Below are 23,090 nucleotides of genomic sequence, written 5' to 3'. Positions count from 1 at the left end.
CAATACGGGCCAATACGCGATGAAATTTTGAACCTTGCTCCTCAATACGCCCCTACAAAGGGTGCATCACCAGTTCAGGAGGTGGAGGAGCCTTAAACCAGTCCTGAACCAATTTTGAAAAAAAAAAAAAATTTAACCCCTATCGGCGCATCGGGCGTTATATTTTGAACCTTGAGAACATGCTTGTCATTTTAAAAACTAATACGACGAAGTTCATGCATGATCAATCTCCTCTTCAACTCCCGAAAGTTGTTTTGTAAAGCAGTTTAAGATTAAAAACCGCTATACCATAATACCCTTTATGGTGACTATTCCATTTTAAACTTCAAGGCAAGAGACACTGAGAACTACCTCACAGGCAATAGAGCAACAATGCCAAAGATCTAAAATTTGATTGGACAGGGACAACCATGAATTGAACTTACAGAAATTTTCATTTGCATTTTCCTCCCTAATAGATTTGGTGTACACAAGAAAACAAAATGAACATGCCAACCAACAAAGCAGTTGATCCTATCAGTTTCAACATCATAGATATTTGTGAATAGAAAGCTCTATGGGATTCAATCAATTTACAACATTTGGATTCCCATTGGATAAGAAGCTTCAGTCTGCTTGCTTTTTTTCCCATTCTTTTTCTTTTTCTCCCTCTAAACATTTACACAGTAAGCAGAAAGAGGCGAATGCACAGATCAATACACCCAGAGTAGATACATGGTAAGAATATGCAAGTGTATGTATATATCCTTTACTGCCTCTTTGCTAATGTCCTCTTCATTCCTCTGATGATCTTCACAAACCACATCAAGTTCATGATAGCTAGCACAGAGGGCACCACAATGACCAATATACGGCCATATGTATGCAACTGTTTGACCTGTCATTTAAGAAATCAACAAGATGCATGTAACCAGCTTGGCTTAGTGACAAAAACTGATGCTTTCATATTTGTCTTACAATGGCAAAAAAGTCTTGTCACATGCAATTAATTTAAAATTAGCTTTTGACGTCTTCAAAGTTCTCTTAACAGACCTAGCGTGTCTACCATAAAAAATTACCTAATATAAGAAAAAGAATTAGGCAGTTTGAAATGTACTACATTACGTATGCTTTCATATGTAATCTATTAAATTCTATGAAATCCCTTCATAAAACGAAGCTTGATAAGTCATCTTAGTTCTAGTACTGGACAGGCTCCTAGACTTTTAGTTTGTTATTTAGAGAGAGAGAATTTGTGGATGTTAGGTACCTGATCATAGTGCAAGTAAACATGGTAGAATAGGTAGATGAAGAGAAATATCCGTGCAACCTGCATGCCACTGATTCGTCTCAGAAAGCATCTAGAAGGAGCAAAAAGTGCAGGGCATATCTCATCTATGTACTGTATCCCTTCGCTTATGTAAATTTTATAAGACAAACTACAATATTTAACTTACCAACCACACAAAAAACATTGCAACCCCATTAATGAGATAAATATTGGACTTCTTCAGTCCAGCAGTATCCAGATACCTTCACAAATCCACACACCCAAATCAGTAAAACTAAAGCCTACTCAGAGATGTGTTGCATGTCTATTTTTTCTATGGAATCCCTAATTGGATCAACTAGAAACTTCCCTAAACAACCCCACTTATTTCTACCAAGTCAGGGATCTTATAGCCAATCTAGACCATCTATTGTCAAATAGGGGATCCATTGGATTGATCACATCTTGAAACCCAGTCCATATCACCCTTGTTGAGTTTTCCCTATCAGTAATGATTATCCATTCTTTAAATCTTTTACTATGGGAGGTCTCCTAATGAAGTACAGGGCTTCTCCACAGGACCCTACCTCTTTTTTTTTTTTTTTTTTGATAAACCACAGGATCCTACCTCTTTCTTTCACAGAAATGGATCTTGTGAGCAAATCAAGACAAAAATAAGATAAGGGGAACCAGAGTGACATTTTCAAACCCCCACAGTCCATATGAATCATTTTCCCTATCAACAATAGTCATCCATATTTTTGTTTTTCTTGATGGTGGTCTACAAGAGGTCTATTCCAAATCATGGCAAGTTTTTTAGGCTGAATTTTTCCATGTATAAAGGGTAAGGAGAAGAGCAGAGATCCAGGGACTCCTTTTGAACTATATAATTGTCACATGGAAGAATCATAGGTAATTTAGCCTAGGAGAGTTCACTAAACAACCTGGGTAAGAAACCTGTAGGCTTTGAATATAAAAAGTTGTCATAAAATAGAGTCTACTTTGAATTGAATACATTGCAAGGTATTTTAGGGCCAAATCTTTTTCATGAACAAAGGTGGGACGAGTAATGGATAAATTCCTCTTGAACACTAAACCTAGTTGCCACATGGAAGATTCCAAGTTCATTTAGGGAAGCACGCTAGATGACCCAATTAGCAAACCATTCCCTTTATATATTTGAAAAAACATCAGAATTTATAAGATGAGAAACATGAAAACTCAGGAATCTTGCATGTATTCATCCAAATTACCATCTCAAATTGATTCCAGGAGTTGTCATCTCGGAAATGAGAACCATGTAAGTGTAAAGCTGCCCCTCCCCGGACAACATAGAGTATGCTACTGCAACTAAAGATAGAAGATGATGGACAACCTGAAAACACGAATGCCATCACTTTGCAGGTCATGCACAATTTCAATGTCAAGCATTTGGTACTTGGAAAACTTCAATTATTTAATTTCTTTGTGACATTTTTACCTTGTCACCATCTGATGTGAAATGGAAAAGATATCTTAAAGTCAACAAGCTACCCTTCAGTTAACATGAACTTACATATTCTGTTCCACCAAGGGAAGGATATAGCCAAAGTATCATTCCAAGGTCTGCAATGAAGTAACCAACAGAAATCTGCCAAAAAGTCACTGTTGTAATAAATGCTGGAGTTCTTGCATGATATAAAATGACAAGGCCAATACAAAATAGAACATGGTCAAAAAAATAAAAACAAAATCAGAGCTGAAAGCAGAACGGTGAAAAGGTTCCACGTTTAAAAATGACCCATTCAGCAGTTCTATAACCCTGCTACATATTTGTTTGCTGAATGATGAAGCCTAGGTATTGGCATGATTACTTTACACCTAAAGTTTTAACTTTCACCACCAACATCCCTGGATTTAAGCTGCTTTCAAGTTTGGAATCTTTTCTGCAATATGCTTTCAGTGTATATTTTAGCTGTTACTAAAGATCACCTAACACATAATGACATAATACAACACAAAAATAAGCATTTAGAAATGATAATAAGCAATATTGAAAAGGAATGTAACTTTTAACTTATATCAGATAAGAACATATTACTTCGACCAAACAAAAGCTAAGAACATATTACAAGAACCTCGTAAGTTCTCTTAGGACGAATATCAATTAGAAGTAAATACATTTACATGCATACATGAACTTCAATTCTCACCCCTGTCCTGCTCCTTTAAGAATGCATACATGTTCATCATATCATACCCCAAAAGAAAAAAGTTCAACAAAGTTAGAAAAACATGCAGGACATCCAACCATGCTTCATTTATTTCTAAACAATGCCATAAATCCCTTTCTGGCACCACCTTCAAAGATGCTATAAAGGTGGCAAGTTATAAAGGTATTCGGTTCCTAATTTCTTATTACAGGTTTGGATTACACTGACAAGTTGTTTGGAGACACTCAACATGTCAAATTGCATTTATTTGCTTAGAAAAACACGCAAATAGAAAAATGCAATATTATCTAATACATTAAAATCAGGCCAGAATTCTATCTATAAAAAGTCCTTACCCCCAATGCAAAAGTAGACAATGGCGAACTTCGGAATGTAACAAGGCCAGAAAAGTAATGGTCAGAAAAGAGATCAGAGAAGAACACTAGGTATAATGACATAGCTGTAATAAATATGGCATGAACAGTAGAGATACCCCTGCATGAACAATTAAAACAGAAATAAGAAATAGGATGAACACTAGAAGAAACTAATTGAAAATAGCAGTGATATATGCTTACCGATTGTTCCACTCAATCTGTTGGATTCTTGTAAGGTTGGAATATTTGTTGAAGTAAAATGAACTGATCAATTGGGTGAAATCATAGGCCTGGGATGGTGGGCCCAAAGAAAGAAAATAGAAAGGCAAGTATTAAGAACACTAAAAGGAATAAAGTGAAGCCCATATATTTTTAGAGGAAAATGGGAAATAAATTTGAATTTCTTTCTTTTTTGATAATTAAGACGAAAAATCACTAAAGAACTTGCATGATTTGATGAGAAAAAGATGACCAAGATGCAAGTTGTATTTGAATTTGACTAATCAGATTGAGCATACTGAAATTAGATATTGGTAACAGTGTTTTCCTAAAGAAATACCTAAACATGATTTTCCTACAATTTATAACCTACAACTTTTTAATGGAAACATATAATTGTATATACATGTAGTTAAATTATGTATGCATGCATTAATCATAACCACACATCTTTATATACATTGTAAAACAAACTTGTTAAGGTGACATCTAGGCAATAAGGCACTTTGGAGTGGTTGCCTTACTTAGACATCTCAAAATATACAAATATGGTTGATGCAAACGCTTTAGGCAGGCCAGTGGCACACAGACACGCGGCTGAGGGCGGTGCGCAACGCGGGACCAATGGCACGACCAGACGTGGCGACCTCAGAGTGCCGCACTCCCAGGGCCAGATCACATCCAGACCATCTGCATCCGTCTACCTCCAAGCGGTCTCAAGTATAAATAGGAGCTAACCCCCCTCAAGGTAAGCATCTGAAATCTGGGTTGGAAACCCGCTACTCCAAGCTCTCCAACTTTTTGGCGACCTCGTCTGAGCTACTCAACTCAAGCCTCGTCCGCCCTCTTTGCCACACTCCTACTAACTTGACCGTCGAAGTCCCCGCCTCGGGCATCAGCCTAGGGTCTCTAATGTTCCCTTCCCTACAGGACGGACTCCATTGGTCCTCGGACTCCATTGGTCCTCAGCCTCAGCACCCCTCGAACTTCGTTGGTCCTCGGCGTTAGCATTCCTTAGACTCCATAGGTCCTCAGCCTCAACAGCCCTCAGACTCTTCCATCTGCCAGCTCATCCTGGAAGAGAAGCTACAGAGTTGTCTTCAGCCCATTCTTTGCATCAACAATGGTAATTGCCTAGTTCAAAAGGCAACCACCTAAGAGACAATATGACACCTTATGCCATTGGTTTTAACAAAATGGCATGAATTCTTCATATTAAGGAAGTGGCAAGAAAGGAGAATCCTGACATAGTCATCCTTTAGGAAACCAAGTTGCCAGAATTTGATAGAAGATGGGTAAGAAGTGTGTGGAAAGCTAGGGGAGTAAATTGGGCAATGGTGCCATCTTGGGAGCTTCAGAGGGCATGGTAACTTTATGGAAAGAGGAGATGGATGGAAGTGAACAACTTGTAGGTAAATTTATGATATCTATAAAGTTCCAACAAGTGGAGGAAGGTTTTGAGTTGATACTAACAAATCTATATGACTCGAACAGGTATAGAGAAAGGAATGAAATGTGAGATGGATTGAGTGACATACGAGGTTTGTGGGAGGGGCTCTGGTGCATTGGTGGAGATTCCAATGTAATCAGGTTCATTGAAGAAACAAATAACAGGAGACAAGGTATCAATCACCACAAGCATGAGAAAATTTAATCATTTCATAAATACCTTTAATGTCAAGGATTTACCCCTTCTACATAATAATTTTACCTAGTCCAACCTCCAAGCTAGTCCAATTTGCTCTAGATTAGACAGATTTCTTTTTATAGTGGACTCGGAAGAGCACTGGGGTGGTCTAGTATCTAGAGCATTGCCTAGGCTAACTTCGGACCATTGGCCTATCTCTATCTCTATGGAGGATCTTGGTGGTCGAGGGCCTGCCCCCTTTCGCTTTGAAGACATGTAGCCATGTCATCCGGGTTTTATTCAAAAGATTAGAGATTGGTGGGGGGAGAACAACCCAAGGGTAGAATGGAAAGGTATAAGATTTCATAGGAAGCTACAAGACTTAAAATCCAAGATTAAGGAATGGAATATTTTTGAGTTTGGGAGAATTGAGGAGAGGAAGTAGTCTTTGATCAACCAAACTGAAGAGTTAGATAAGAAAGAGGAGGGGAACAATTTTGAGGAAGGAGATAAGGAAATGAGATGGTCACTGAGGAAACAACTAAAGGATGTTCTTCATAAGGAGATAAGTTGGAGGCAGAAATCAAGGCATAAATGGATCAAGGAGGGTGAGAGGAACACTAAATTTTTCCATGTGATGGCAATAGGAAGAAAAAGGAGGAATTTCACTTCCAAGTTAGAGGTGAATGGGGTACCTTTGACACACCAAAATGAAATAGCTAGAGCTTTTAAAGAACATTTTAGATCAATTTATAGAAAACCCTTAAATGAAAGAGTGTGGCTTGAGAGGCTTGAGTCGCCTAGGATTCCAAAGGAAACTAAGAGATGGATGGAGAGAAAGTTTGAGATGGAGGAAATTAGAGAGGCAGTATTCACTATGAACATATGTAAAGCCCCTAGACCGGATGGGTTTACGAATGCCTTTCTATCAGGATTGTTGGGATATTCTGAAAGAAGAGGTAGTGGAAGTGTTTGATGAATTCTTTGAAAGGGGAGTAATCAATCCCAGACTAAATTCCACCTTCATTGCCCTAATACCTAAGAAAAGTGATGCTACTCATCCTCGTGATTTTAGACCCATAAGCTTGGTGAACAGTCTTTACAAAATTATAGCTAAGGTTTGCCTTTGAGGATTAAGGCGGCCCTTCCCGATATTATCTCTCCAAATCAGGGTGTTTTCGTTCAAGGTAGACAAATAACTGATCAAATTTTAATTGCGAATGAATGTATGGAGGATTATAGAAAAGAAGGAAAGAAAGGATTTGTCTGTAAATTGGATTTTGAGAAAGCTTATGATATGGTGGATTGGCCATTCCTATTGAAAATCTTAAGAATTTTTGGTTTTGGAGAGAGATGGCGCAAGTGGACCTATCATTACTCCCTGTTGGTGAATGGAACAGTGGTGGATTTGTTTTGACCGAATTAGGCAAGGAGACCCTATGTCTCCCTTCTTTTTTACCCTTATTGCTGAATTTCTTGGAAAGTTAATTTCTAGGGCAGATTCACAAGGCTTAGTGAGGGGTTGGAAATTTGGACAATGAGATTCCCAATTACACATTTACAATTTGCCAATGACACTTTATTATTCTGTGAAGAAGAAAATAGAACTTGGGTCAAAAACCTTAAGTTGACAATCCAACTTTTTGAGCTTATCTCTATTGAAACTGAAGAGAGGAGAGGAGACTTGTGTGTTTTGGCAATGAGGATTTTGAGAAGAGTTTTCGAACAGTCTTTATCTCAGCCCTCTAACACTGTTTTATTAGATATATTTGAGTAATTACAAGGAGGCCCTTAGTTGGGCAAGAATTTACAAAGAACTTAAAAAATAACTTAATATTGACAGGATGGGCCCAAAATAACAAGAAGAATAAACAACCTATGGGCCATTTGGCCCATCTTCTCTACACTCCCCCTCAAGCTGAGCATAGATGTCAATCATGCCAAGCTTGCTGGTATCATGCTGAAGTTTTGCCTTGGGAATGCCTTTGGTAAGAAAATCTGCCAACTGTCCTTCAGATGTGATGAAAGGAAGACACACTTCACCCGAAGAGACCCTTTCCCTAATGAAGTGTCGATCAACTTCAATATGCTTGGTTCTATCATGTTGCATTGGGTTGTGAGCAATGTTGATGGCAGCCTGATTATCACAGTACAACATCATTGGCTTGTCATATTCAACTCCAAGTTCTTCCATCAAAGATTTTAGCCATAATAATTCAGAAACCCCATGTGCCATGGCCCTGTATTCTGCTTCAGCAGAAGACCGAGCAACAACCGATTGTTTCTTGCTTCTCCAAGAAACAACATTACCAGCTACCAAACTGCAATACCCAGATGTAGATCTTCTGTCATCAATGTTCCCGGCCCAGTCAGCATCGGTGTAAGCTTCAAGTTTCATATGACCATGCTTGGCAAACAGAATACCCTTTCCTGGGGAGCCCTTCAAATAACTTAGGATTCTCTCTGCAGCTGCCAAATGAGTGTCTCGATGAGCATGCATGAATTGGCTAATGCAACTGACTGCATATGCAATATCTGGCCAAGTCATGCATAGATACAAAGTTTCCCAAGAAGTCTCTGAAAGATTCCTTTGTCTTCTATCAATGTCCCTTCTGAGGCTGAGAGTTTATGACTCATATCAATAGGAGTAGCAGCTAGTCTAGCACCCATCTTTCCAGTTTCAAAGACCAAGTCAAGAACATACTTTCTTTGGGAGATAAGAATCCCATCCTTAGATCGAGCCACTTCTATGCCAAGAAAGTATCTCAATTCCCCCAAATCTTTAATCTCAAACTTTGTATGGAGAAAAGATTTTAGATCTTGAATTCCTGAGGCATCATTACCCGTCACTACAATATCATCTACATACACAATGAGGTATACTGCCAGAGGTCCACTCCTCTTCACAAAAAGAGTATGATCAGACTGTGTCTGCACATAACCAAAGTTAACAAGTGTTGTTCTAAATCCCTCAAACCATGCTCTAAGGGACTGTTTTAGTCCATAAAGAGATTTCTTCAGTCTGCATACCTTCCCTTTTATATCAGTTCCATACATCCCTAGAGGAAGAGACATGTAAACCTCATCATGTAATTCACCATTCAGAAATGCATTCTTCACATCCAATTGATAAAGGGGCCAGTCAAAGTGAGCAACTAAAGATAGAAGAACCCTCACAGATGTCATCTTGGCAACAGGTGCAAAAGTCTCTAAATAATCAATCCCATATGTCTGTGTATATCCTTTTGCAACCAACCTGGCCTTGTACCTTTCAATGGTGCCATCAGCTCTGTATTTGATAGTAAAGACCCACTTGCAACCAACAAGATCCTTCCCTTCAGGCAAATCCACCACTTGCCATGTGTCATTCTTGTGTAGGGCATCTATTTCAGATTTCATAGCATCCCTCCATTCTGGAATCTTAAGAGCTTCATAGGATGAGAAGCAACAGAAGAGAGATAGGCAAAATATGAAGGTGAAAGCAAACTGTAAGAAAGGTGCTTGGAAATGCAGTGTGCAGTGCACTTCCATTTTCCTTTTCTAACAGCAATGGGAATATCAAGGTCAGGGAATGATGAATCCAAAGGTGCTGAACCAGTACATGTTGTCTCTTCTGTGATTGAAAGTGTAGAAGGCTCATGTGTTGTAGGAGAAACAACCTGCACATTTCTGGATCTTTGCCTTTGATACACCTTGGGATTGAGGACAGGACGAGGAGGTAGGGTACCGGGACAAGGAGAATGGAACGACTGATCCAACCTTGATTCATTTGAGGGAGGCAGACACATCAAGGGACTCAACAGAGACAGGAAGAGGAAGAGCGAACACCTGTGTCAAATTCTCCCCCTGTGGACAATGTCCTTCTGGAGAGGAACCATAAAAAGGGGAAGACTCATCAAAGGTGACATCCATTGAGACATACCGATTTCCAGACTTTGGATCAAAACAGCAATAACCCTTCTGTTTGGAGGAATAACCAAGGAAGATACACTTTTGGGCTTTGGGTTCAAACTTATGCCTTTGGACACTTGGAACATGTACATAACAGGTGCAGCCAAAGACACAAATAGGAACGGGAAAAAGGTCTTTGTCCGGATGAAAAAGAGTGAAGGGAGACTTAAACCCCAAAACCGTGGATGGCATGCGGTTTATAAGATAGGTAGCAGTAAGTACAGCATCACCCCAAAACCTGGTAGGAACATGTGAGGCAAATAAGATACTTCTTGCAAGCTCAACAATATGCCTGTTTTTCCTCTCAGCAACCCCATTCTGTTCTGGGGTCCTAGCACATGAGCTTTGATGAATAACCCCCATATCAGAAAGATAGCAGGATAGGTTTTTCTCAAGGTATTCTTTTGCATTGTCCGATCTGAAGATTTTAATCCTGGTATCAAATTGGATTAGAACAAATTCATGGAATTGTTTTACAAGTCTTGGAACTTCATCACGGGATTTCATCAGGAATATCCAAGTGAATCGTGAAAAGTCATCAATAAACAGGATCAAATATTTGTAGCCACCCATGGAGGGTAAGTGGTAAGGCCCCCACACATCAGAATGCACAATATTAAAAGGAACAGAAGATCTTTTATTTCTCAAAGGATACTTGCTTCTACAATGCTTTGACAATTCACAAGACTCACAATGAAGACTGGATAGACTAATTCCCTTAAACAGATCAGGGAATAGATGACTCAAAGCCGAAAAAGACAGATGACCAAAATGACAATGACAACATAATCCGACTAATAGACTCTGAAGAGACAGATCCAAGAGCAACATTCCCAAGATGATCAGTGCATTGTCCCGGAGTATCAAGCGGGTATATTCTGTTCGCCTCATGGCCACTCCCAATCACCTTCTGAGACTCCAAATCCTGAAAAACACAGTAGGAAGGAAAAAAGGTTATACAACAGTTTAGTGACTTGGTTAAACTGCTCACAGACAACAAATTTGTATTTAGTTTAGGTACATGAAGGGCAGAAGGGAGGTACAAGGAATCTGTAGCCTTGATGGTTCCCTTACCAGAGATAGGGACAAGTGAACCATCAGCTAAAGTGATTTTATCACGTCCAGGAAGTAAGTCATATGAAACAAACAAGGTAGACAGATTGGTCATATGGTCAGAAGCACCTGAGTCAATAATCCAAGGGATCTTGAGATTACCTGAAGAGGTAGCATGATTAGCAAAAGCCCTTATACCTGAATGAGCAAATGCTGAAGTAGTAGAATTTCCTGGAGGGTCGGTAGCAGAGGTCACATCACTCAGCTGACTGATCATCTTCCCAAACTTTTCATATTCTGCTCTCATGGCTACCAACTGTGCAGAAGCAAACATCTCTTCACTATCTGGCCCGGCAGCTACATTTGCACTTCCTGATCTTTTACTATCATATTTTTTCTAAAACCTGATGGGAACAAGATTAGGATGTAACTTCCAGCACTTGTCTTTGGTGTGCTTCGGCCTCTTGCAGTACTCACATACAACTTCTTTCTTTCCTGTGCCACTAGAAGTTCCAACATTCCCTTTAGGTTTAATCCCCATATTGGCAAAGTGATCATTAATATCAGCTCCTTGAACCTAAACAGCCCTTCTGCTCTCTTCACTACTCACCAATGCATAAGCTTGTGACAAAGATACTCACTCCTTTGAAAGAATATTTTGTTTTGTGATATCATATTCCGGGTTTAGTCCAGTTAAGAACTCAAAAACCTTGTTCCTTTCAACCAATTTTCTATAGGTCTCTGCATCATTAGTGGTGTCCCAAGTTACAGCTTCTATTAAGTCAATCTCTTTCCATAAGGATTTCAAGGTTGAGAAATATATAGCAAGAAGTTTCTCTCCTTGCCTTAAATTCTTTACATCACTTCTCAATTTATATGCCCGGGCCACATTGAGTTTTTGGGAATAGGTTTCTGCAACACTGTCCCAAATTTCTTTTGCTGAATTCATCCATAGGTAGTGTTGACTGATTTGTGGCTGCATTGAGTTCACAAGCCACCCAATGATAGTGTAATTTTATTGCATCAACTTCTCGTAGGATGGATCATCTTCTGGGGGAGCCTTCTTACTCCCAGAAATGAACCCCCACTTTCCTCTACTACAAACATGAATCTTTACTGATTGTGACCATGCCAGATAATCAGTTCCATCTAGTTTAACTGTGGTCACAGTCAATAAGGAATCACTTGGAGTCCCCTGACCCAGTCCATATTCAGCACCACTCTTGTTTTCAAACTCTGAGGAGTACATCATGTAAACACTCCAAATATGATTTCAGATGACTTCTACAAGTATGTTGGATAAGAACAAGCAATAACTGAGTTCAGCCGACCACAAGGAGACAACACACTGAGTTCAGCCGACCACAAGGAGGCAACACACTGAGTTCAGGCTTCAAGAAGTAATCAAAAACTCCTAGGCACTGTGCACTCAGCCGAAGTACCTTTTCAAGGTTGTACACTCAGCCAAGAAGAGTAAGTATCAATCGGTATTGCTGAATAGGCCTTTTCACAAACACAGCGTGGGCAATAGAGACAACCCCACTGTCAAGGAAGAGAAAAGACCCCAAAAACAGTTCGTACAGTCCTCTAAAACAGCCGAACAAGAGTAGCAATACACAGCCTTGTTACAAGGATGTTTCGGCAGGTTTTAACAATCCAAGAAGAAGAGAAAAACAGACCAGAAATTTCTGGGTTAAATCAGATTTAATGCAGTTGAAGGTAGTACAGAACAGCTAGGATTTTTCGGACACTTCAACAATCCAAACACAGTCGAAGGTAATGCAAAACAGAACCTGAAAACTGAGCACAACTTACAGTTCGAGCTTCAACAGTCCAAACACAGTCGAGCTTCAAAAACAGAACCGAGTTGTTCCCCTTCCCTTTTTTTCTTCTTCTCTGATTCTTCCTGGTCACCGAACCCCTTCTCCAAGAGATTCTAGTCTTGGGCTCGTCCAATGACCTCCAAGAATCAGGCAGTACGTGACTAAGCCTCCAGCCCTAGGACGTTCAAGTTCAGATATGCTCTGATACCATGTTGAAACTGAAGAGAGGAGAGGAGACTTGTGTGTTTCGGCAATGAGGGTTCTGAGAAGAGTTTTCGAACAGTCTCTATCCCAACCCTCTAACACTGTTTTATTAGATATATTTGAGTAATTACAAGGAGCAATTAGTTGGGCAAGAATTTACAAAGAACTTAAAAAATAACTTAATATTGACAGGATGGTCCCAAAATAACAAGAAGAATAAACAACCTATGGGCCATTCGGCCCATCTTCTCTACAATCTCCAATCTAAAGGTGAATTTTGAAAAAAGTTGTATAGTGGGTCAATATGGAAAGTAGAAAAGTTCAGAACATTTGTTTTGATATAAAAACTGTGAAAGAAAGAAGAAAAGAAAGAGTAGAGAAGGTTTATGTAGAGAAAGAAAGAGGAGAGAGATTGAGGAGAGTGGAAGAAGACAAAATTAGGTTTGGCCTTCCCTTTTATTAACTTATATACTCAAATAAAAACAGAGTACAAAGACAAGTATGCCTTTAGTAAGTTGGCTACTTGTAAGATGAGGAAGGAATATTGAGTTGGAGGAGGAAAGGTGAGGAAGGAAGAGGGGAGGGGCTAGTGGAGAGGAGGGAAAGGTTTGAGGGTAGAGATGGAAGGAAAGGAACAGCGAAGGAGGGAAGTAATAGGAGAGGGAGGTTGGATGGAGAGGAAAGAACAAAGGTGGGACCAGGGGAGAGGAAGAACGGGTAGATGGGCAGAGATGGAGGGGTTTCTGTAGGAAGGGTAGGGGTGGAGGACTCGATGAGAGAAGACTTGCTAGCTGAATTTATAGAGAAGTTGGGTTGTAGGTTGGAAGATTTGAATGTGTTGAAAGAAAGTTTACAGAAAAGGAAGAAGGAGATCAGAACAAAGAATAGGAGATTGAGTGAAGTAGAGAGATTGAAGAGAGATGTAGGAGACAACAATCTCGGGGTAAAAAGAGATAGGAGGAAAGGGGGAAAGTAGTGGAAGGTGGCAAGGGGTTTAAATAAGAAGTGGAATGAAGATCCTCAGTTGGAATGTGAGGGGAATTGGGAGTGCAAGGAAGAGAGCGACATTTGGGCACGGAGTGTTTGGAAAGCCAGGGGGGTTAGTTGGGTGGCTGCTCCCTCTTGGGGTGCATCCGGGGGGATTGTAACAATGTGGAAGAGGGATGTAGTTGAAGGCCTGGAGGAGTTGATCGGAAAGTTCTCGGTTTCCGTGAAGTTTAAGCAGCTTGAGGGTGATTTTACGTGGGTTCTCACAAATGTTTACGGACCAAATGACTACGAGAAAGAGAAAGGAGTTGTGGGAGGAATTGGCGAATGTTAGAGGGTTGTGGGTTGGGCCCTGGTGCATGGGTGGGGACTTCAATGTGATTAGATTCTCGGAGGAATCCAATAAAGTTAACCAGAGAGTGACAAAAAGTATGAGAAAGTTTAACAGTTTTGTTGATGACTTTGAGCTTAAAGAGATCCCCCTAACTCATAAGACATTTACTTGGTCAAACCTCCAATCTAGACCCATTTGTTCTAAATTGGATAGATTCCTATTCTCTCTAGATTGGGAAGCCCATTGGGGAACCTTGGCTTCTAGAGCTCTTCCAAGGGTGACCTCCGATCATTGACCCATAGTATTATGTAAGGAGGAAAAAAGGCGTGGAGGTCCTACCCCCTTTAGATTGGTGGTTTGAGTGTAACCCATTAGTGGAATGGGAGGGGATGAAATTCCATAAGAAACTTCAATTTTGAAAGCAAAAATCAAAGAGTGGAATTTGGTAGAGTTTGGCATGATAGAAAAAAGAAAGGGAGATCTACTGGAAAAGATTGAAAGCCTTGACTTTAAAGAAGAAATGGGAGAACTTGGAGAGGAAGACATTGAGCTCAAGAGAGATTTAAGAAGACAGTTAGAGGATTGCCTGCACAAGGAAGAAATTAGCTGGAGGCAAAAATCTCGATGTAAATGGGTGCAAGAGGGGGACAAAAACACTAAGTTTTTCCACTCTCTAGCAGAAGGCAGGAGAAGGAAGAACCTGATCTTCAAATTGGTAGTAGATGGAGTTGAGCTAGTGCATCAAGAGGAGATTGTCGGGGCTTGTGTGGAGCACTTCAAATCTATCCTAAGAAGGCCTGTGTAGAAGGGTGTGGGTAGAAGGTTTGGACTAGCCAGATGTAGGGGTGGAGAATAGGAGAAGGTTGGAGAGAAGCTTTAGTTTAGAAGAGATCAAGGAGGCTGTTTTTTCTATGGATAGAACAAAAGCCCCAGGACCGGATGGGTTCACTATGGGTTTTTATCAAGAATGTTGGGACATTTTGAAAGATGATCTTTTCCAGGTATTTGAGGAGTTTTACAGGAGAGGAATTGTCAATCCGGGTGTGAATTCCACATTTATATCCTTAATTCCCAAAAAGAAAGATGCTTCCCACCCGAAGGATTTTAGGCCAATTAGCTTGGTTAATAGCTTGTATAAGATCATTGCAAAAGGGGTCTTTAAGGCTGAAGAAGGTTATGCCAGATAATGTTGCACACTACCAAGGAGCTTTTGTGAATGGAAGACAAATCACTTATCAAATTTTAATTGCTAATGAGAGTGTTGAGAACTTTAAGAGGGATAAGAAGAAGGGAGTGGTTTGTAAGCTAGACTTGGAAAAAGCTTATGACTTGGTGGACTGGGAATTTTTGAGGAAAGTATTGACTAAACTCAGGTTCGGGGCTAGATGGTGTAAGTGGATCATGGGTTGTGTCCAGAATTGTCATTATTCAGTGCTAGTGAATGGGACAGTGGTAGACTTCTTTCCAGCCAATAGGGGTATAAGACAAGGAGACCCCCTTTCTCCTTTCTTGTTCGTTCTAATTGCGAAGGTTTTGGGAAAATTGATTCACAGAGCAGATTCTAAGGGGCTCATTAGAGGCTAGAGAGTTGGGAGGGCAGAAACCCCTCTTACTCACTTACAGTTTGCTGACGACACGATTCTGTTTTGTGAAGGCGGTAATGTGAGCTTTATTAGGAATTTGAAGTCAATGATACAACTGTTTGAGCAAATATCCAACTTGAAAGTTAACCTTGGGAAAAGTTGTGTTGTGGGGGTGAATTTGGAGGAGGGAGAGATCAGGGAGAGTGCTGAAGTATTGAGGTGTGAAGTCCCGGGTTGGCCTTTGAACTACTTAGGGTTGCCTTTAGGGGATAATCTCATGAGAGAGAGCTTTTGGAACCCGGTGGTGGAAAGGTTCGAAAAAAGACCGGTGTCATGGAAAAAGAACTACCTCTCTCTTGGTGGGAGAATTACTCTTATTAAGGCCACGCTTGCTAATTTACCTATCTTTTTCCTATCGGTGTTTAAAATCCCAGTGAAGGTTGCTAATAGATTGGATAAGTTAATGAGAGATTTCCTGTGGGAACCGGGAGAGGAAAAGAGGGGTCACAGAGTAAGCTAGGAGGTAGTTTGTAGCAGTAAGAAATGTTGTGGCTTGGGGCTTGGGAATATTAGGAGAAGGAATATGACTCTGTTGGGAAAGTGGTTGTGGAGATTCCTAGTGGAAAAGGAGAAGCTTTGGGCTAGAATAGTGGCAAGTATTCATGGGCTGGAGCATAATGGATGGGACGCTGGAATCAGAGCTAGGACCATAAGCAATTCTCCTTGGAAAGCCATTCATGACCTACTTCCAGTTTTCTCCCCTAATATCAGGTATGATTTGAATTCCGGTAACTCCATAAAATTTTGGGAACAAACCTGGGTGGGGAGTGCCCCTCTAAAGGATCAGTTTTCATCTTTGTTTGCTCTTTCTGATTTGAAAAATGAGCCAATCTCGTCTTTTACCACCCCGTCCTCTTCCATTTCTGGGATTAGGTGGAACTTGGGTCTAAGAAGGGATTTGAGGGACTCAGACTTTGACACTACTTTGAGCCTTATTGCAAATCTTGATAATGTTGTCTTAGACCCCACTAGGGCGGACTCTAGAATTTGGACACCTTCTCTCAATGGCATTTTTACTTGTGCTTCTTTCTTCAAAGTCTTAAGTCAGTCCACCAGTCCTACCTTCCCTCCTTTTCCTGCTGATGAGGTTTGGTGCAAAGCAATACCTCCTAGGGTTGGTAGTTTTTGTTGGGAAGCCTATCTAGAAAGAATCAACACTGGTGATTTACTCCAAAAGAAGAGACCCAATACTTGTTTGTCACCTCAGCGATGTGTTCTCTGTAAAGCGGATGGGGAGACTGGTCTTCACCTACTGGTGTCTTGCCATTTTGCGAAGTCAATTTGGGAATGGGCTTTGTCCCTATTTGGTTGTTGCTGGAACCCCCCATCAAACTTGCAAGGCCTTTTTTCCCCTTCTTTTTTTAGGTGGCAGATAAAAAGGGGAAGGACAATGTGGAGAGGACTAAGGGCTACAGTATGTTGGACACTTTGGGAAGAAAGAAACTCCAAGATATTCTCAGAAGCTCAGAGAGGAGTAGCACATCTAAGGGCTATCATTCATATTAGGGCGGTACAATGGCTGAAATCTTTGGAGCTTTTCACAGATTACACTGTGGATGACATGTTGAGGAAGTGGGGTAAAATTGCAAGTTGCACACAAACTAAGTTAGTAATGATTGTGGCTTGGACCCCTCCACCTAGTGGATTTGTGAAACTAAACTTTGATGGGTGTAGCAGGGGAAATCCGGGACAATCGGGGATTAGGGGTGTTTTTAGGGATGGAAATGGGGTCATTTCTGCCATGTTCTCAAGCCCAATTGAAGTGGGTGACTCCCCTAGAGCTAAGATCATTGCAGTTATGGAAGGAGTCCAAAAAGCTAAGGAGTTGAACATCAAGAAACTCTTAATTGAAGGGGATTCAGAGGTGGTGATAAGGTGGCTGCTTAAAGATCACAATGGCATATGGAAGTACAATAATGAGAGGAGGAAATTCAAGTGGCTGGTGCGGGAGATGGAAGTTAAGATATGTTGGGTTCAAAGATTGGCTAATTCCCTAGCTGACGATTTAGCTAAACAAGGGGCAGAAAGGGATTCATTTTTTTTGGCCAAGCTGTAACTTTAGTGTGTTTTCTTTCTTTTCTCTTTCTTTTTTCCTTTTCTTGAGGTTCTTTGTTGCTCTTGGAAGATAAGCGTGTTTGTCTTCCTTTTGTAAATCTTCTATTGATGAATTAATGAAAGTGTTATTGACCAAAAAAAAAGAACTAAATAAACACTCTTAACTTAAAACATAAAGTAATGGGCATTGGGCCCAAAAACCCCCTAACTATGCTATGTAAATAAAAACAAGTGATATCAGTCCAAAACTCAGCACTCACCTCAAGTTGGAAATAGATGTCACACATTCCCAATTTCCGTAGATCATGCTCCAGCTTGTTTCTTGCAACACTTTTTGTAAGAACATCAGCAAGATGCAAGTCAGATGCAACGTATGGTAAGCAAAGTTCAAAAAATGTCATCCTTTCCCTTATAAAGTGTATATCCACTTCTATATGCTTCGTCCTATCATGCTGAACTGAGTTGTGAGCAATGTTAATTGCTACTTGACTGTCACAGTATAGCATCATATGTTCTTGGGCCTCAACTCCAATCTCCCCTAACAAGGAACGGACCCAGAAGAGATCTAAAACACCATGTGCCATGGTTCTGTATTCAGCTTCTGCTCTTGACCTTGTCACAACTATTTTTTTCTTACTCTTCCATGAAATTAGATTACCCCCAACAAGAGTGCAAACTTCTAATGTAGATCTCATGTCATCTAGACACCCTACCCAGTCAACATCTGTGTAAGCTTCTGACTTCAACTGTATATGATCAGCAAACAGTATGCCTCTACCTGGGTATCCCTTCAAATAAGAAAGTATCCTGTCAATAACCTCTCAATGCTGAACTCGCAGGGATGCATGTATTGACTCACTACACTCACTGCATAAGAGATGTCTGGTCGTGTCATACATAAGTATAGCAACTTGCACACTAGTTTCTGATATCTTCCAACATCCTCCACCAGTTCACCTTTTGAAGCATTTATCATGTGGTTCTGATCAATAGGTGTATCAGCTGCCCTTACCCCAAGTTTTCATGTCTCCTGTAGTAGATCCATAACATACTTCCTCTATGAGATGAAGATTCCATGCTTAAACCTTGCCACCTCAATGCCTAGAAAGTACTTCAACTCCCTAAGATCCTTAATCTCAAACTCTTTGTGCAGGTTCTTCTTCAATGTAACAATCTCACTCAAATCATTTCCTGTTACTACAATGTCATCCACATATACTATCAAAACTAACACCAGTGACCCTCTCCTCTTCACAAAAAGAGTATGATCAAATTGAGTTTGAATATATCCAATACAACCAATGCACTTCTAAACCTGTCAAACCAAGCTCTAGTTGATTGCTTCAAACCATATAGAGACTTCTTCAATCTACATACCTTTCCTTTATCCACATCATTATAAAAGCCAGCTAGAAGGTCCATGTACACCTCCTCTTGCAAGTCCATACTAAGAAAAACAGTCTTCACATCTAGTTGGAAGAGTGGCCAAGAGTAAGTGGCTACTGGTGATAGAAGAATCCAGATTGAGCTCATCTTTGCCATTGGTGCAAAAGTCTCCAAGTAATCTATGCCATAAGGCTGAGTGTACCCTTTTGCAACCAGCCTCACCTTGTACATTTCTATACTCCCATCAGCCTTGAATGTCACTGTATAAATCCATCTACATCCAACTGTCTCCTTGCCATCAGGTAAATCCACAATCTCCCATGTCTGATTTTTAATCAATGCTTTCATTACCTCCTGCACAACTGTCTTCCACTCAGGTTTGGAGAGACATCACTAATACTCCTGGGTATAGACAGAGTCGAGGGAGAAAAGGAAGGCCCGATATGAAGGGGATAATCCACTATAGAAAAGATAGTGTGAGATGCAATGAGCAGTACACTTCACCTTTCCTTTTCGGAGTGCAATAGGGAGATCTACGTCATTTACAATGGTGTTAGAAGCAGGGATAGTAGTGTCAATAGGAACTAAACCATCAGAGAAAACAAGAGGCATACCTAGGTCTATGTCAGTTGAACATGGAATCTTCGATAAGCCAATAGGGAGTAAAGTGGGTTCCTCTACTGTGGAATCAACCTCCTTGTACTGTTGTAGGTACTATCGTGTAAAACACTGAGAGACAGGACGCAATGGAGGTGGCAAAGTGGGTGGAGTAGGTGGGTCAAACACTGGACTACTCTCCTTGAGAGAAACCCCCCGAGAAAAAAGGTGTGGACTCAAAAAAAGTGACACCCATAGTAACATACCGACTTTCGAAGACTGGATTATAACAACAATACCCCTTCTAATTTCCTACATACCCAAGGAAGACACACTTCTTCGCCTTAGGGTCTAGTTTTAAGTGATGAGGACCGAGAACATGGACAAAGCATACACATCCAAAAACCCTTAAAGGAATATGAAACATCTCCCTCTCAAGAAAAAGAATGTTGAACAGAGTGACATCCAAGAACACGAGAAGGCAATGGTTAATCAAGAAAACTACTGTAAGAATTGCATCACCCCAAAAAAGAACTAGAACTATAGAGCTCAACATCATGTTTCTTGTTACTTCCATAATATGTTTATTCTTCATTTCTACTATACCATTCTATTGTGGAGTGTATATACAACTGCTCTGAAGGACTACTTTATGCTCCAATAGGTATGATGCCAAGTTTTTTTTCAAAGTATTCCTTGGCATTATCTTATTTAAACACTTTCACTCATGCCCCAAACTACATCAGCACCACCTAATGGAACTTTCGAACCAAAGACGGTACATAATCACGAGATTTCATCTAATATATCCAAGAGTGTCGAGAACAATCATCCATGAACAGAAGAAAATACCAATAGCCACCCATAAAGGAAATATGGTATGGCCCTTACACATTAATATGAACAATATCAAAAACAGAAGAGCATCTTTTATTACTTGCTTTAAAGGAATGTCTACAATACTTTCCAAGTTGACAACCCTCACACTTCAAGCTAGACAAACTAACAAACTCAAACAATTTTGGAAACAAAAAACACAGAGAAGAAAAAGACAAATGCCCTAACCAATTATGCGAAAGCATAATCTGACCCACTGACTCTAACTCAATGTTCCCACTGACATGACGGCTCTAATGACTGGGAAGCACATCAAAAAGATAGATTCCATTCGCCTCACGACCACTCCCCATTGTCCTCTTTGATTCCAACTCCTGCAAAACACAATGATCAGGAGAAAAATCACTAAACAGTTCAAATTCTTTGTCAAGCTACTAATAGATAAAAGATTAGTGCTTAGTCTAGGAACATGAAGGACAGAAGGTAGGGTAATGGTATTGGTTATCTTGACAGACCCTTTCCCAGCAATGGGAACATTTGATCAATCAGCTGTGGAAACTCTATCTCTGCCAAAGCAGAGGTGATATGAGGAGAAAATGGCAAAGATGTTGGTCATATGTTCTAAGGCTCCTAAGTCTATAATCTAGGGAGGTCCCCCCTTACCTGTAGTGGATACATAATTTGTAGTGACATGTGAACTACCTATATGTGCAAACAAAGTAGAATGGCAACCTCTTGATCCACCTACACCTTGTTGTCCACCTGATAAGGAGTTGGAACTAGTTGCATAGTTGTCAAGGCAACGCCTAGGCAACTAGGAACTTTTCAAAGAACACCTTACCCAAATGCCAACTATCTTAGATGCAAGCTTAGTGGGCTGAAGCAAACATATATTATATAAATATTTATTAAACAAAAAATATATAATATTTTATTGGTTGTTTTATTTTTTATAATAGAACCTATTGCATGTTATTATCAAGGTTTTAAAAATTGACCTAGAAACAAAATCGTTCTGGCCACTAGTTTCTAGGTCAGCGGTTCGACCGTTCGGGTCAAACAATTCAAACGGTTTGAGCATCTTACCCATTAGATTGGAATATTAGGGTAAGATGCATTAATGCATACTATATAAGAGGAAATAAGGGTTGAAACTTGAAAGTTATCGACTGAACTGAAAGAGCTTAGAAGAAGAAGAAGAAGAAGAAGAAGAAGAAGAAGAGGAGGAGGAAGAGGATGAGGAGGACTTGCAAGCTTGCAGTGGCGACAATGAGGGTGATGGCGACAGCGACGGCAATGGCGATGGCGAACTACAGTGGCAACAATGGTAGTGTTCTCAGTCTCAGATCCCTCTCTTTCTCACCTTCTCACGCGAGAAAGACAAATCTAAGATTTCTCAGTCTCGGATCTGAGACTTATCAATCTCAAAGATTTCTCAGATCTGATATCTGAGCAACAAACCATTCTCCGAGTCGAACTGTTTACCAGTCAAACCATCCAAGCCAACGGTTCATTGACTAATTCAACAATTTTTGACCAAATGGAGGGTTTGGGTTAAAACAAAACCGGTCGCCTAAACGGTTTCCAATCCGAATGGTCCGACCATCCGGGTCAACAACGGTTCGAAAACATTGGTTTTCATGTTTTTGTTTTGAGGAAAGTAAAAAAAAATGTTAATCTTCGAAGGTGTCACATTGACAATAGAATTGAAGTATCGAACAGAGGAACATGAGAGAACAACAGCCTCCATCGTTCCCACACAGTCCTCTAAAGTCAAGGTGAGTCAATCAGTTCTTCTCTGTTTCCTAGTTTGAAACAGTGGTTACGCCCCATTTTCTCTTCCTTTTTGTATCTTTTCTCCAAGTTTTTTGAATCATTTTCTTGGACTAAAATAGGGACTCTACCTCCTCCTTTTGTTCTTAAATTTTCTGCATGTTTTCAGCTTTTTTTTCTCATTAGTGGTGTCTGAAACAGGGGCTCCACCCCTTCTTTTATTCTTCATATTCTTCTTTTATTTTTGTATATTTTTCACCAGCTTTTCTGGGTCTAGAACAGGGGCTTTGCCCCCTTCTTTTGTTCTTAATTTCTTCCATTTTTTTATCTTTTTTGTTCTCATCATTGGTTTCTGAAACAAGGCTCCATCCCTTCTTTTCTTCTTCATAATTCTTCTTTTGTTTTAATATTTTTCTCACCAGATTTTCTGGGTCTAGAACAAGGGCTCCGCCCCCTACTTTTCCTTTTCACTTTCTTCTTTTATTTTAGTATTTGTTCCCTATGTATTGTTGAACTAAAATAGGGGCTCTGCACCCTTCAGTTCTTTCAAGTTCTAACTTTGAACTTGTAAGTTGCAACTCTAATATATTGTTTTGCCTACTTGAAGCAACATTGCAAGAAATACAAGCACAAAAGTAAGTGCATAATACATAAAACCAATAAAAACTAGTTCAAAAGGGATAGAAATCCATGGCAAGCCTTAGTTTTAAATTACATCGCCTAGGCGAGGGCTAGGCGCCTGGGCACCCCATGGTCACCTAGCCTCACCTTGGCGCCTTGAAA

The 23,090-nt window shown here is 40.2% G+C and overlaps 1 protein-coding gene across 9 annotated transcripts in view; it reads right to left on the bottom strand.

The window, feature by feature from the left end:
• Nucleotides 1-415: 415 nt before the first annotated feature.
• LOC148846370 (uncharacterized) overlaps nucleotides 416-23,090 on the bottom strand; it is a 40,577-nt gene continuing 17,902 nt past the window's right edge. For 7 of the 9 annotated variants that reach the window (XM_088954247.1, XM_088954246.1, XM_088954243.1 and 4 more), the window contains 7 exons: nucleotides 4,020-4,108; nucleotides 3,798-3,936; nucleotides 2,805-2,879; nucleotides 2,503-2,624; nucleotides 1,437-1,512; nucleotides 1,250-1,309; nucleotides 416-877 (listed from right to left, as the gene is read on the bottom strand). In XM_088954247.1, coding sequence (XP_088810373.1) covers nucleotides 749-877; nucleotides 1,250-1,309; nucleotides 1,437-1,512; nucleotides 2,503-2,624; nucleotides 2,805-2,879; nucleotides 3,798-3,936; nucleotides 4,020-4,108 — 690 coding nt within the window. In that variant the 3' untranslated portion in view covers nucleotides 416-748. The remainder of the gene's footprint in view (nucleotides 878-1,249; nucleotides 1,310-1,436; nucleotides 1,513-2,502; nucleotides 2,625-2,804; nucleotides 2,880-3,797; nucleotides 3,937-4,019; nucleotides 4,109-23,090) is intronic. The other 2 variants (XM_088954249.1, XM_088954251.1) reach the window with 1 other exon arrangement.

Source organism: Nelumbo lutea, chromosome 7 (assembly GCF_056320005.1).
Source record: "Nelumbo lutea isolate HS-2025 chromosome 7, American lotus-T2T, whole genome shotgun sequence".
Classification (NCBI taxonomy): Eukaryota; Viridiplantae; Streptophyta; class Magnoliopsida; order Proteales; family Nelumbonaceae; genus Nelumbo; species Nelumbo lutea.
This window is presented reverse-complemented; position numbering and strand designations above follow the sequence as displayed.